The sequence below is a fragment of the Anarhichas minor genome, unplaced genomic scaffold (genome assembly GCF_050575085.1).
Source record: "Anarhichas minor isolate MPS153535 unplaced genomic scaffold, ASM5057508v1 ptg000002l, whole genome shotgun sequence".
Taxonomy (NCBI): Eukaryota; Metazoa; Chordata; class Actinopteri; order Perciformes; family Anarhichadidae; genus Anarhichas; species Anarhichas minor.
Window position 1 is genome coordinate 9,781,386 of NW_027466448.1, and position 15,503 is coordinate 9,796,888.

A 15,503-nucleotide genomic window follows, 5' to 3' on the forward strand; every position below is an offset into this window, starting at 1 on the left:
ACAAGTTGTTATGATCCCAGACAGGAATATCTTTTGATTATATCTATTGCACATTCAAATCCTGACAATAGGTGTTCCTGCATGCAAAGATATAAATAATATACAAAATAATATAATGGAGGTATGTCAGTATATAAGATTATATCAATTTAGGCTTCACGTCGCAGTGAAAAGTGTTGTCTCCTAAACAACACATTACAAAATATACTTATTTGATGGTCATTTACTCCCTTTAACATTTAATCAAAATAAACTGTCTGTAGAGGATGTAAATAAAATGAATATGACGTCAAGTATTTTAAAATCAGCAGTTATTTTCACAAACAGAATCTTCCACGATGCACCCTTTCTGCTTCATGGCAAATACACCATCACACAAAAAAATGCAACTCACAATATCTCTCTCTCTCTCTCACACAGACACACACGCACACACACACACACGCACACACACACACACACTAGGATGAACATATCTATCCACAAAAATAGGAGGAAACAACACAACCAAAGAACTAAACAGCATGCATGATTACAGAACACATGGAAAATACAATTACTTAATATTTATTTATTTAATTTGTATCTTTGTCATTTGAAATATCCTATCCAATTGAGCCTAATTTAATCTTGGTGCCTCACATGTTCTTTGCTTTGTGCCACACATGTTTTGGGAAATAAAAGTGAATAATTGCTTCCTTCATTTATCCTCACAAATGATTCAAAACCACAAAAATATCACATTCTATTTTATTGCATTTTAGTACACAAAACATTTATGATGCACAGTCTATCAAATAAACTTTTTTGTTGAATTTTCGTTTCATGTTTTTTAACAAAACAAAACAATTTCAGAGGAAAAAAAGTGCTTTACAGGGATTTACCATCTCAATAAATACAAGGACACTGAGGTCTTGTTGGATCCTGTTCTTCACACAATGGCCATGGCACTAAAATACAGATGCACACTCTCTACCCCTGCCAATACACACACGCGCACACACACACACACACACACACACACACGTCTTACTATGTACAACCCCAGTCTGTTTCATATTGTCCATATTGTACCAAGACACCAACACTCCATTTCCCTTTGTGCGAGAGACACACACACACAGGGTGAACAAACAACATTAGAAATGATAAATTAGTGACAATACAATTGTTTGGAAATTTGAAAATATGTAACTAGTAACAGATTTTGTAGTTTGACTAGTATGCTCATCTCAGACTTCCCTTTGTTTCTCCGTCATGTAACATGATCGCCTAAAATCGGTTTGCTTCTATAATGTTACAGCCATAATTTAATAACACACAATTCCAGACTTTGTGCAATGTGGTTTTCCTTCTTGATTAACAGTCAAGTTGCTGATTTTCTACCAATGGCAGGTTTAAAATCCTCGTAATTTGTTCCAAACTATAGAATTAAAAAACACTCAAATCTTTCTTTCGAGACAAATTACACACTGAAATGTTAATAAGCCGATTCAGTGCTGTAAGGTAGTAATAATTGAAACGATAAGGCACACAATGTTTCATTCTTTGACAAAAATCTAGTTCTACACCGCATTGCAGTGAAAATTGACCAAAAATGTAACACAGAAGTTTTTGTTTTTTGAGATGTCATACAGTCACTTTGTCAATCCGAAAGAAAATATTTCAACAGTCAACTTATTTCATTTACATACATGTTTCCTTCATGGTTGCTTAGAGAGAAGAGAGAGGAGTCTTACCTCTAATGTGGTCTACTGCGTGTGACGGGCCCTTGGGCCAATATGACAGTCCCCCTTTACATTTTCCCCTCTTTGTTTATCTTCAGTATTCTGACATCACCCAAGAGGCTTCCCTCCTGCGCCCTTGGTCAGTTTCATCCCTTTGAAACTTCCTCTATCAAGTTGAGGATGTATTGGTGGAGTGGAGGATGCAGTACATATGAAGCAAAATGGGTCCTTTACGTGGCGTAAAATACAGTCAGGGATATTCCTGTCCTCAGGAAGAAAAATAACATAATGACGTAAGTTTTTCCTCGTTCTTCCATTCCTCTTTCCTGGGCAGGGCTCCTTGTAAGATATGTCTTGTCTCCAATCTGACTCCTGCATGACCTCCGGGTCAGGTTCGCAGACTTCAGTGATAGAGATCAAGGGTGAGGATCCGGAGGTTTGGGGGTCATAAGGGTCATAGTGGTGGAGCGCTAGCGGCTGAGGGGGAGCTGGGGCAGCGACATGGCCTGGTGAGGGAGACTCTGAGAGGTCAGCATGGAGAAGGGATGACCTGGAGAGCACACAAAAAAAACCAGAAGAAAATCATTTTTAAATAGTGAAATAAAGAATATACAGACGAACAAAAGCTAGACAGTTTATTTGACTACATACTGCACAAACTACAACTCACTGTCGATATACCCGTGCAGGGCCACCATGCGCGCCCGCTCAGGACTTCCAAAGGGAGAGTAATGCAGCTCATCGGGCAGGGACGAGGGTATCCTGGACTGGAGATGACCTGGGGGAGCCCCACTGTGCTGGGGCGTGTGCTTTTTGTGTCTTGCTCTGCAGTTTTGAAACCACACCTATGAAGACGCAATGTAACCAGACATCATGTAGCTATATTCTTAAAAACAAATATGTTGTTTTATTTGAAAAGTACAATTTTAAGAATCATAAATGACAGAGAAAACATTTAGAATATATTATTTATTATGAATGTGTATACATGAACATTTTACTATAATCGATTAGCAGTAAACACAATTTTACCTTTCCTTATTTTATTCATTGTATGGCTGGATCAAGCCTCAGGTGTTTGTATGTTGCTGAATACACACAGCAACAACCGTGCCATAACACAAGTAAATAAATTAGTAACAGAAGAAAGTGGATATCTCTGTACTGACCTGTATAACTCTCCTGCTGAGGCCTGTCATGTCGGCTAGTTTCTGTAGCGTCTGGGCATCTGGATTGTTATCTTGGGCAAACTGAGCTTGCATGATCTGCATATTGAGGATAAAACATTAGCATGAAATCAAACGCCGCTAAAAATTCCGATGATTAAAGAGATCATTACACATTGGATTTAGGGTTAATAATGTGTAGCTGAGAGTGCTGCACATTTACAAAAAAGGCTTCAAATTGTATTAAAAACACAGATTTTAAGCTGAGATTGGTGCGATGTGTGTGTCTGACCTGTAGCTGTTCTGCTGTGAACGATGTCCGTGCCCTTTTGGACGGTTTGGGCTGACTGTCTTGTTCTGTTGGAACTGCTCCCTCTAATGTGATACCATTACCTGAAAAAAAAACACAACGGCAGACATGTGAGACAACAGACAAATGTATTTAATAAGAACTTGAAAAGAAAAAAGATCCCAGGAGATGTATTTGAACCACAGGTCTTGGACACCATATCATAAAGGGAGCTCTTGGGCTCTTGTAACATGACCACTGAGAAATCAAAGAGAAGCAGGCCAGACATATTAAACAATCAATGATATGAGAAATAAGAAATTGTACACATTTAATTATGCAGTCTTCCTTTTGCTTGCAAATTCAGATAGCCTCAGTTTGGGAGGACTCTTGAGCAAACATCTGGACAGCCACAGAGAAACCAATTGCCAGAGCCGCTACTCACCACTCTCAGCCGCTCGTTTGAGGTTCTCCACCATGGTGTCGTAGTGGGTCCTACACAGGACCTTCTCCTCCACCAAGCCAAACTCCTCTCCCGTGGACAACTGCCTCTTACACGAGTAGCACGCAAAACATGCCAAGTGGTATGCGTTTCCCCTCGCACGGCGCACCCAGTCGCTGGCGAATATCTGCCGCCCACAGCGGGCACACTTAGTACCAAACCTACTGTGAGGGAGAGAAAAAGAGAACAGAGGCAGAGGAGGAGAAACGGGATGAGGCATTAGTGGTTCATTGATTGGGTAAAAGCAACATTTCGGTAGAGAAAATTGCTGCAGTAGATCATCTTTTAAATCTAATCTTAAAGCCATTCCAAGATCGTACACACATTATTAAACATAATGAAATAAACATGCAAAGACGTCCTTTTCTTTGCGATTATTTTTGAGAGAGCTGAAGTTGAAAATGTATGTTTTATATTCTTGATGTTTTGGCAGAGCTCAAAGGGTTTAAGGAAGAAACCCTGGAGGAGGATGTGGCCTTCAGAAAGGACTCCTGACTGCGGCTGCAAGCTGAGCCTTGAATGCAAACAAACCAACACCTGCAATTTCCTGTATGATGCATGAAGGCCCTGACATGTGCACATGCGCACACACACACACACACAGACACACCGGGGAACAAAGCAACACACATGTAAAGCAGGGTGGCTTTACACACAGCGGAAGATGAAGAGAGACTTGGATGACATCACTCTAGATCGCCCCGCTGTAACTGATAGCAACAGTGAGGTCAGGCGGCATATAAACCTAAACCACCTGACTTACTGTTCTGAATGGGTGGGTGGATGAAAGATAAATGGACAGAAAGATATGGAAAGAGAGAGCCTATATGCAGGGAACGGGTTAGTCAGCAAATGCTTTAAGACAATTCCTAAATTAGCTCAAAACAAGATATGAATGTGGAAAATAAACATGCTCTTTTCATTTGAAGTATTTGAATATGTATAAATGTGGACAGAATGAGACTAAGCCAAAATAAACACTGCCATAGATTTAAATACCCCAACATTCTTAATCTTTCAGAGATAAGTGTGCATTAGTCACTTTCACAATTTCTTTTTTGACTTCGCTACCCTGTCTGTGGCCTCATTCCCATTTAATCCCACTGAAGATATAAATCTTTTTAAATGGGTCACAAAGATATAGTTTGTTTTTTTAAAGGCTAAATAGTTCCCGAAAACAGCTGGACACTGTATTTTTTTTAGAAAACATTGCCCAAACAATAGTGAACAATGCATTTGATGGGAACTATTTTTTATCTGCAGTTCAATACACATTTGGTGTTTCAGCGAGTATTCACAGCAGCAGGACTGTGTAGAACTGACTCTAAATAAACTGCGGTGCCCATGTTCATCGTGTCATGTGACCCATGAATGTGTTCATAATAGGTTTATCACAACAATGTAGGTCTGTGGCAGAGAGGAATAAGATGCATCAGGCCTTGGCTACACAGTTAGTTTGGGTCTTTTAATGGGATTTGTAGAAAATACCCCAAAAATATGGAATAACACTATCCTCCTTTAACTTAGATTGGGTTCACTGAGCAGCTGGCACTGAGGAGTATCCAGAAAACTGCACTTTAATGCAACTGGAATATTGTATACATTTCCTGTTTTACACCACAATCAAAAGACATTAAGCCCCTAATTTCAGAATGCATTGTGGGCTTAATGGGTATGAAACGCTTTACATTTGAGATGTCATGGCTAGGTTAAGAGCCATTGTTAGGGTCAGCAGCTGCCAACTCTGGTGAAGGAGGCAGGATTTGTAAGCAGCCTGCGAGAAAGCGCCGCCGCAGGGGTAAAACTGGGGGCAAGAAGCATAACGACGAACTGGTTTCAGCTCAAATTAGGAACATTTCCACATTGATGGGAGCTGATGGCTGACTCAACATTTTCCCGTTCCTGATGCACGTTTCTTCTTTTTTTTACGCAGTCCTAATTTCAGCAGAGCAGAACGTAAAGAGCAGCGATAAAGAGCACAGCATCACCAACATGAGCCAAATTCAAAGAGCTGTCAATAGTTGAAAGGTATGGCGGAGGCAAGAACTGGAGAGGGCATGATGAAAAGAAAAGACATGGAGGGAGGAAGTAAGTGGCTGAGGGAAATAGCAAAGTAGACGGCGTCGATGGCAGAGAGAGAGAGAGAGAGAGAGAGAGAGAGAGAGAGAGAGAGAGAGAGAGAGAGAGCAGGGGGACGGAGAGCAAGACGGTTGCCAAGTGAGTGGGTTTGGCAGTGTATCAGTGCACTCAAGTCCACTCTATCTGGGATGAAAGCATACTATAGCCCTGACATCCCACAAACTCGTACCCCTCCTCATGTATATGAGCTTGTTGGAAGGAAGTTACATTTTTCTGCTTGTATTATATGGTCAAGAATATGTAATCATTAAATGCCTACTGTTTGAGGATCCACCTCTTATCTCTCTCATTCTGCGTCTGTTTGCCTGTTTTTATTATCACTGTCAAGGTAACGACAACAATGTCCAAACACGATAACGGCATCTACAGCAGCAGGCCTGGCGTTCCTTATAACAAACAAATTCAAATCGGCATTAGAGCCGTGAGGCCGCGAGACTTTGAGGTGAACTTGAAATACAATTAGCTGGCGTAGCACTTACAGAGCGCTTAAGTTGTCACAGATATGTGCAACTTAACCAACAAACCTCTTACAACCCAATAAAGCCACTCCGGAGACAAATCTAATCCATGGCTTACTGTACTGTGTCTGTGTGTATCGCTTCAGATTGTTATGGAGAATTCCAGGCTGTTTCTACAGTAAAAGAGGAAAACATTGTGGAACATTGTGGCTAATGTGGCATGACAGCTTTCATGCTCGGAGACAGAACACAGAAAAGCTGCAAATCATCCCATGTTTTAACCCCCCTCCTCCTCCTCCCCCATCTTCATCTCCTCGGACCCCTCCCTCCCTCTACCCTGTCTTTTTTTTTTTTTGTATCTCGTTTTGTCTTTGTACCAAAAACCTGGTGTTTATTTTGGAGCCATGTCAATCCTCATGGACCCCCTGCATCACTCACAAAAGGGAAAATCCTACACCGCATAACTCCCGTTACCCCCAGACCTCTCCTATTTGCTCCCCTTCTTACGTCTAATCTTTACTTTTTTTTTTTTTACAGTAATTCACCTGCTGCTGAAAGAGTGGTTTGAGGAGGTACACGTTTTTTGGATTATTTCTGATGTGCTATGAGAATACTATAATCTCTATTAGATTTGTCCTGAGAGAGTTATTGCGGTTTTAGGACGTGAGGTTCCTGTTAGGCCTTTTCGTATGGGAATCAAAGACGGGGAAGTGATCTAAATACTTTCCAGAAAACATCTTTTAACAGATTTAAAATATTATCAAGCTTTACCGTATTAACCCTGCACAAGAGGAACCTTGATATTTTCACTCTCTGTTCTTTGAGACTGCAGTGACTGTGAACACGGGCAGTTTTCTTTGTAATCTGCTTTACAACATAAACAATATATTTAATTGCTTCGACTGTCTTCATTTGAATGTGAAGCATTGTGTGACAGATGTCTTATTATAATTTCAATTAATTCAGTATTTAATAAAACTCAAAATCACCCGCTCTATATCGGTTACTCGTCTTTGTTGCTATGGAGACCTAATCAGCTAACCAGAGGTAGGTTGATGAATAATTATTATTACAACGCACACACACACATAAAGAGACATGTACACATGCATGCATGCATACATCTCACCCACAAAGTTCCCTACATACATGGACTCTGGTTACACTGTCAGCATCCCAGGGTGCCCCTGATTAGTGCAGCAATGCAACTTCCTGTGTGGCCTGCAGCTCACGGACGAGGATGATGTTTCTACGGAGTGAGGCGAGCGAGGGGTGCAGGGAGCCGAAGGGGGGGCAGGGGAGGAGGCTGATAAAGAAATGGTTTGCGTGTGTGTGTGTGTGTGTGCGTGTGAGCAAGCCCCTGAGGCCTGACATGGGTTTGAGAGGCACAGCATGGGCTCTGTCCTGCGCCCCCTATCCCGACATACACACACCACCTTCCTCCCCCCTCACCATATACACACACACACACACACACACACATATGGAGGGAAACCCACTCTGATTTCCTGCTATTACGCCCCATTAAAGCAGCTGTCAGTCCAAAGCCAGATGAGAGGCTGACACAGATGAGGAAATATCTCCAGAGGTTTGAACTCAGCCCAGAGGATCTGGACTCGCTGTGGTGTTTAGCCTTGTATAAATCTGGCCTAAACCCAGATTACAGTTTATATCTACAGAGGTAACCATCGTAGGCTACAGGTCCCAGCTCTGCAGCAGAGCTTCACTGTTGCCGCAAGATTTTCTAAATCATGTCTTGTTTTCCAGTGTTTACCAAGGAAATCTAATCCAAACCTACAAATAGTATTATGCAAATGAGGATTGTTCTCCAGAGAATGTAACCATATTGAGGAGAAGATTTGCAAAATAGTTAGACCTTTGATATATCTAGACTATTAAATCAAATCTATTTTGACTTTGCTTGACACTCTTATTTTTTTTCTTTTTTTTTTTTTTTTTTTTTTTTATATAGCCCAAAATCACAAATTACAAATTTGCCTCAGAGGGCTTTACAATATGTACACATTTGACATCCTCTTGTCCCAGGACCCTCACATCGGAACAGGAAAAACTCCCCCAAAAAACCCCTTTAACGGGGAGAAAAGTCACTATTTACAGTCACTCATCACATAGATATAAATAATACATTTTGATGTATGAAACGTCTACACTAGTTTGTACCATTTATCAGAATAAACAAATAAATGGCTATAGTGCCTTACAAATGCAGAGAGCAGTAACTACACAACCTCGGAAGTTAGAATAAAAAAAGTTCCAAGGCAACTTTGTCAAGCTAACAACCTTAATTTACACCCATTGTCCACAAACAAATTATGTTCTTAGTTTATTTGTATTTGAACAAATGAATCTTAACTATATGTGATTTAAATGTAGCTCAACATGCACCAAATCAATTTCACTGGAGTCGTAGGCTCGGATTGCAGTCACTGCTCCTCTGCTAAACTCGGCTGGTAAGATTCAGGCCTCTATCTCTTATTTTTCTCCGTTGTGATTCTCCATTGTGAGTACAGGCAAAAGCAAAAATGCGTAAAGGGTGTTAAAGACCTGCACTTCCAGGCTCAAAAACAGCTTCTATCTCAGAGCCATCTTTGAATTGAACTCCACAAAAGACCCTCCACCAACATCATCACACCCCCACACCGCAGGACTAAGGCTGGGGTAGTTTTAAGGAAATGCATTTATAGGTCACTTCTACTGATGTTGATAAGTCACTTCTTATTCAAATCTATCTTTGTAATACTATGTCAGGGGCTTGTGTGATTCTGTGATTGTGTCTAAGAGCTACGCAGCAAATGTTGTTGTACAGTGTGTGCAACGACAACAAAGACTTTGTGTTTGCTTCTATTTTAATTATTATCAAGATGCAAAACGGACCCATGATTTGAGCCTAAATGGGAAACTCCACGTGGAGAGCTTTGCAGTTGATGTAGGCTACTGTTGCACACTGGTTGACAGAAAACGGCTGCATGAATATGTGTAATCTATAGTGTGCCTTTAAATGAAATACACAGTAATACACAGCTTCTATATTAAGGCATGCTTTTTACTCACAATAACTGTATTTCATTTAATTACAGAGTAGGATTTCTCTACACCTGCACCACTAATTACTATTTTGTAATGCTCTGACATATTTCAAATCCTCTCTGCGAGTTAAATGCTGGCTCAGAGTCCAGTGAGCGGTGTCGAGGGCGAGAGGGCTGAGCAGTGAAGGAGCATTTAAATGGGGACGGGTGAGGTAAAATATGATTAGGATGTGGCAGAGCAAACACGAAAATCTCCATTTTGTGAAAAAAATGTGCAAAATGATTGGCAGCTGCTGGACATGTATAAATAAACAGAGATCTCGGTGTGTATTTGCGTGTGTGTGTGTGTGTGTGTGTGGCTGTGTCAGCGTGTACGTGTGTGTCTGTGTGTGCACGTTCTTCAGAGTTGTAAATGGAGGCAATGTGTACAGTGCATTCTTGCTAATATGTAAATGTTTCATATTCATGTTTTCATATTTAGGCGTGTGCACATATCCGTTTTATCTGTGTGTGTTTTTTTTAGTTTGGATAGAAGTTACATTCAGGACAGAAACATGCTGACCAGGCACTCGGGGCAGTCTAATTGCTGGTCTGGAGGCCTGAGGGTCTGGGCTGGAGGACGACTAATTGCTGGTGATTATAAACCTCAGAGCGGTGGCTTGGTGTCAGGTTTCGATCAGACAAACAGCAAAGCTCACACACAGCTCCAAGCAGTCACACATGTGCACACACAAACTGATGCGCACAGTGCATGTGTGTCCATATATCCACCAGCTTCAGGCTATACAGCAAAGAATTTTACTATATGCTGTTGTGTGAACCCCATTTCACCTCAGATACCACACACTAACATCACACAGGCACACGTATAGAATCCACACACACTTGGTCAAAGAAGTGAATTAAACAAACACAAATGTATGGATTGAATGAATGCAACTGATGGTAAATGCATCCTTGAATTACAACAAATCAACGTCTCTATATTTCTCTCTCTTAAGAGCACACTGAATTTTACCCCAAGTGTGTGTGTGTGTGTGTGTGTGTGTGTGTGAGTCTCTTTATGTCACAGTCTCTATTTGTTTATTTACTGTACCGCCCTTCCATCTTGCATTAAAAATAAATAAAAAAAGGTTGAGCAAAATCTATACAACAGAGAATGATATGAGTATGATACAGATCTGAATTATTTATTGTACTTGAGTCTGAAGAGAGAGTTGATTATTATTATTGTTGTTGTTGTTATATTTAAATGTTACTTTATTTGGTTTTCTGAAAATTAATGACAAGGATGTTTTATTATCATAAGGACAAATTCTTCTATTTTCACAATTTATGGATGATGAAGTGCCCCATCGATGTAGAGTAGAAGTAAATTAGAATAAAATGTAGGCTTTTTCCTCTCTGTTTTATGAGTTTTCGTTGCACTAAACCTTTTATTTGCCTATAGGGGCCGAGTAACCTCAGATAGCTGCACGTTCAAACGGGCATTTCCGGTGATATCCGTTTGTTTTACCTGTCCCTCTCGAAGTGATAAAACAGCCACCGCGCGCTTCGTGGCACGTGGTGCATTAGCGGTGTGTCAGCTATCGCTGCTGTGGCCAAAATAAATCCTCCCCCAAAACCCAGCCTACAAAAACGTCCATAGATAGGCCGGACCCATTTAGGCTACGTTTTTAGGATTAAGTACATACTTTTGCAAACGTCTATTCAGCGAGGCTAGGTATTCCTTTTTATTTTTGTAGCTACTGGAAATGTTATGTTTTAGATAGCCATAATAAAATTGCGGATCGTTCAACTAGACTATTATTTTGTTACACACTTTGAGACGTTTTTGAAAAGGTCTTTCAAGAGCACATAAGGCAACCCGCATCCATCTCAAAGGAAGAGAGAGAGAGAGAGAGAGAGAGAGAGAGAGAGAGAGAGAGAGAGAGAGAGAGTGTGTGTGTGTGTGTGTGTGTGTGCATGAGAGAGAGAGGGGGGGGCCTGTGTTGCAGGGGAGACGTTGTATTTTGAAAACACGGTCATAAACTTACCCTACCTGAAATAATCCATTTTACAGAAGATCTCTTTGTTTTTGATGTAGCAGCTGCTGTGCTGACGTAGCGAGGTCCTGCAGACAGAACACTCCAGACAGCGCACGTGCCAAATCAGGTTGTTTACCTGTAAAAGAGACAGCATCCATGTCAAACCGATGATAGATCACTGCATTAATGCCTTCCAGTGAGTATCCTAAATGACAACATTTGCTTCCTTCAACATGAATTCATTAGGCCGATGCCCATGCAGTTAAGCACTGACGCATAGCCTCGTAATACGTCAAGATATTATTACATTGAAAATATCACCTAATTATTTCTAAAACAATTGCATATCTCACAGTGAGGTTGAATAATGAGTTCATAGTGGTATTGGCATGTTATCATGTATCATTTTAATACTCAATTGTAGGGAGTTTTAGTGTGTCTGTGGTGCCAAACTGTCACTTTATGGAGACCCTATTATGCTTGCTTGTATCCTATGTTTTCTGATATCAACACTGTATTTTTGTAATACTAAGACCTTGGGGTTTTGCTTAGAAATTAAATAATTAGCCTGTGAAATGGCTGTAGTTCATTTTTCCGAAGTAATATGTGCTGCTGAAATGCATCCATTCTTAATAATAAGAAATATCAAACCCAAAGCATTCTGCTGAGGCCTTAGTTAACATTTTCTGGCACAGAGTGGAATATTTTCGATCAACAGCAATTATGATATCATTTTATAAAAATGGAAAAAGTAAATAAATATGAATTGTCAGACTAATTTGTAATGACGACTGAAAATGTATTGGAATAATTTTGAAGGTTTACAGATAGCAAAGCCATTTCGCTGCCTAAACAAAAATAAAAATATTCAAAGTATTATCCAAAATTAGCCCAATTATTTTGTGGAGAGAGGTCATGAAGGCTGCCCTGTAGCCTACAAAAAGCTGTCAGATAAATTCCAATCTAAATGCAATCATGTTCATTTCAGATTTTTTTTTTTTTATTAAGGTGATTTTATCTAACAAGGCATAATTTATCATAACCATTTTAGGACTTTTTAAATCAATAACAAATGACGTATTAACCTCCAAACATTTATTAACAGCATCGGTCAGTGTGAAATATGCAACTATAGCATAAATAAATACAAGCACGAGATTTTACATGAGAAAAGGAGGGCAAAATAAAAACCAAAAAAAACCATGACAGTATGTAGACCAAATAAAATGCTGCACAAAAGAGTTGTTTCATGATCAATTGTAGGCTATATGTATTTATTTACAGTTAAGTTCGTTTTTTTTCAGAAAAAAACGTGTATTTTTGTATAACGTTTGAAACTAGTAGCCTATTAGAGATGATATCACAATAGAACGAGACTTCGACACAACAAAAGTCAATTCGCACTTCCTGACAAACACACCCATTTGCGCGCGAGGGAGGTCTGTTTTGGTTATAAGCAAGCGGGCGCACGCGACAAGTCAGGGCGCATTGACAGTGAAGCTGTAAAAGAGAGAAAAAATCAAAACATCCCTGTTGTATCTCCGCTTTATCTTGATGCCTAACGTATTACGTTGCAGATAACAGGGCATTCATTTAGAGACAGGTTTTGCATCAAGCCAAAGGGTTTATGTATTGTGTACGTTTATTTTACAACTGAAACATAATTATAAAATTATTTATAACAAGGTATTTCCGTTTGCCAGTTACACATCTGGTCGATATCTAAAATTATGGGTGATATTTCTTATTCTTATTATTTAACTGTGCCTGGTTTTTATTCAGTGCAAATTATAAAATAAGGACCCCTAAAGTTGTCCAGGCCTTCTGTTCATTCCGGTGCATCAGCGTAACACAGCAGGCCTGTCCAAAACCCAAAACAGGACCCGAGTCAACATGGCACCCTCCTTCACTCGCTCCTGTGCGTCTTGTATAGACAAGTAATTTGCTGTTAATGTGAATGCCAGTGTAAAAAAAAAAGAAGCTAAACAAATAAACAAGACACCCCAGAAGAAAATAGTCCCTGCTCTGACCAGACGGGCAGTTCCAGCCTGTTTTACGGTTTATAATCGGCTTCTCACCTTCAGCAAGTATCTGTCTACGATATCCAGACCGCAGCTGGCGCACACGTTCTTCCCGGTGGACGGCACCGAGCTGGTGGTGGAGATCGGCGAGCACACAGAGGGGCTGGACGGGGTGCTGGGGGACGATTGAGTGTCCTCCCGCTCCATGTTGGACCGCTGGGATTCTCCGTCCGAGTGAGACTGCAAAAGGGCATCAGCACAGCTCAGTGAACCACACACACACACACACACACACACACACACAGAATAATCCCCACATGTGCCAGTTCCATGATGTGGTCTACATCACTGCGCGCAAAATTCACACGTGTTAACAGCCCACACAGATGCAACAGACGCACTAAATGATTCCGACATTAAAAGCAGTGTACATTGGCAATAAAGCTCTCACCATTGGCGCGTGTTTAGAGTCCACACTGCAGCGCGAGGCTCCCGGTGTACTCTGAGGCTCGGTGGAGATCACCTATAAAACAACGCTCAGTAAACGGCAAGTCCTCATCACTTTCCCCGTCTCGTGCTCAGCTGAGGAATCCCCCGGGAGACATTTGCAGGCAGCTCTTCAAGGCTACTCCTATATAAAGTGGTTAAAACCGCTAAAAGGGCCCCCGCAACAAAAGGCACATTTTAATGAAGCTATTTCAATTTGGTTTGATTTTTCCCTGCCCTTAACCCGCGCCTCTCGGAATAATAGTATTTTCTTCGCAATCCAGGACACGAGAGTGGAGGGGGGAAAAAAAACTACCTGTAATTACAAATAGCTTGAACCGCTATACGGATAAGAGGGACCCGGAGTGTCAATTTCAACTGTCAATCAGAGAAAGGCAACGGGTCACCCAAAGAATTGCAAATTTGATTTTTAATGGCTGTAATTAAAATCTAATTCTTCTCGGGCGAACTGGCAGCGCTCGAGAGGCTCGCGGACCGCAAATCACGCTATTCATAACAGAGAGGCGCGTGCCTCTTCACAGCGGCTGGCGCGTGCAGCTGATCTCAGTGCACAAGCAGTGATTCTTGTGACATCACAGAGAGACAAAACAAAACGCACACAGGATGCAAATAAGCGGCAAGTTTCTTCTGTCTCTTTGCAACAGCAGATAGATCCTCTGAGCGCTCAAGAAAGAAGATAAACAGTTTGGTACATCAAAATGATTTCAAATTGAGGCTACGTATTGCATCGTTGTACCACAGATCGCTTGCTGTACGTCATCACAAATTAAATTAATTCCGTATAAACCAAACATTGAAGGCCCACGCGGTGCATAAGTGGGGTACGTCTCCAATTTGAACCTTTTACGCACAAAGTTGAAGCTCAGCTGTTTCCAAAGTGTTAGTACCTTCTTCGTGGGAATTCCTTCGGACAGAATATTATTTCCCTCTGAAAGAGGGGACAAAACTTCATTTTTCCAGTACATGAACCCCTGGAGTCTCACAGCGTTCAGTGTCTCCAAACTCGGTGCGTGGAATCAGAAGACTCGGCGATGGGCGTCAAAACTTGTACCATCCGTACCATGCATGGACTCAGTGTGTAACTGGCGCACAGCTTTGTTTTTTAACGCAAAATGCTCTCTGTCTCTTTTAAAACGCTGCTGTGCGCGACGATCTGACTGCTATTGACACAAACTACAGACGTTATGAAGCTAAGCAGAGGCGAGGAGTTGCTTGCTGCTCCGCCGAGAGCTTTATTTAGAACCGAAAGAGTTCTTCCTTTCCACCCCGTTTCCCCCTCTCTCCACTTTTGGGAAGGAGTCTGACTACAGGAAGTGAATCAAATTGAGGGGCTGGCAGCTTTTACTCCAAGGCTTCATAGGTGCAGGGGAGACTGCAGGGCTGCAAAAGTCGACGGGTGCGCAGAGAACCAGAGTGTCTCTGCAGAGGGGCAGTGAAAGTTTGTGCGGCTCACTAGACTGCCTTATAGTTAAAGAAGGGGGAGGGTGAAGAGAGAGTTTCGTATGCGTGAGAAGGGTGGACACACTTTGGAAGAAGTTCTGACAGAAACTCACTCAAACTGCTGGTGTTTGATATCTCAGGCATAAAGCTGCTGCCAGACACACAAAAAAAATCCCGATG

General features: G+C 41.2%; 1 protein-coding gene across 1 annotated transcript; it reads right to left on the bottom strand.

Moving 5' to 3' along the window:
• Positions 1–2,197: 2,197 nt before the first annotated feature.
• Positions 2,198–14,848, bottom strand: lhx6a (LIM homeobox 6a). The gene is made up of 9 exons (XM_076089701.1): positions 14,771–14,848; positions 13,828–13,899; positions 13,434–13,616; positions 11,370–11,491; positions 3,628–3,848; positions 3,186–3,286; positions 2,897–2,992; positions 2,398–2,572; positions 2,198–2,277 (listed from the first exon to the last, which is right to left on the bottom strand). Exons 1-9 carry the CDS (start codon positions 14,846–14,848, stop codon positions 2,198–2,200), a joined length of 1,128 nt encoding a protein of 375 aa, XP_075945816.1.
• Between the last annotated feature and the right edge of the window lie 655 nt (positions 14,849–15,503).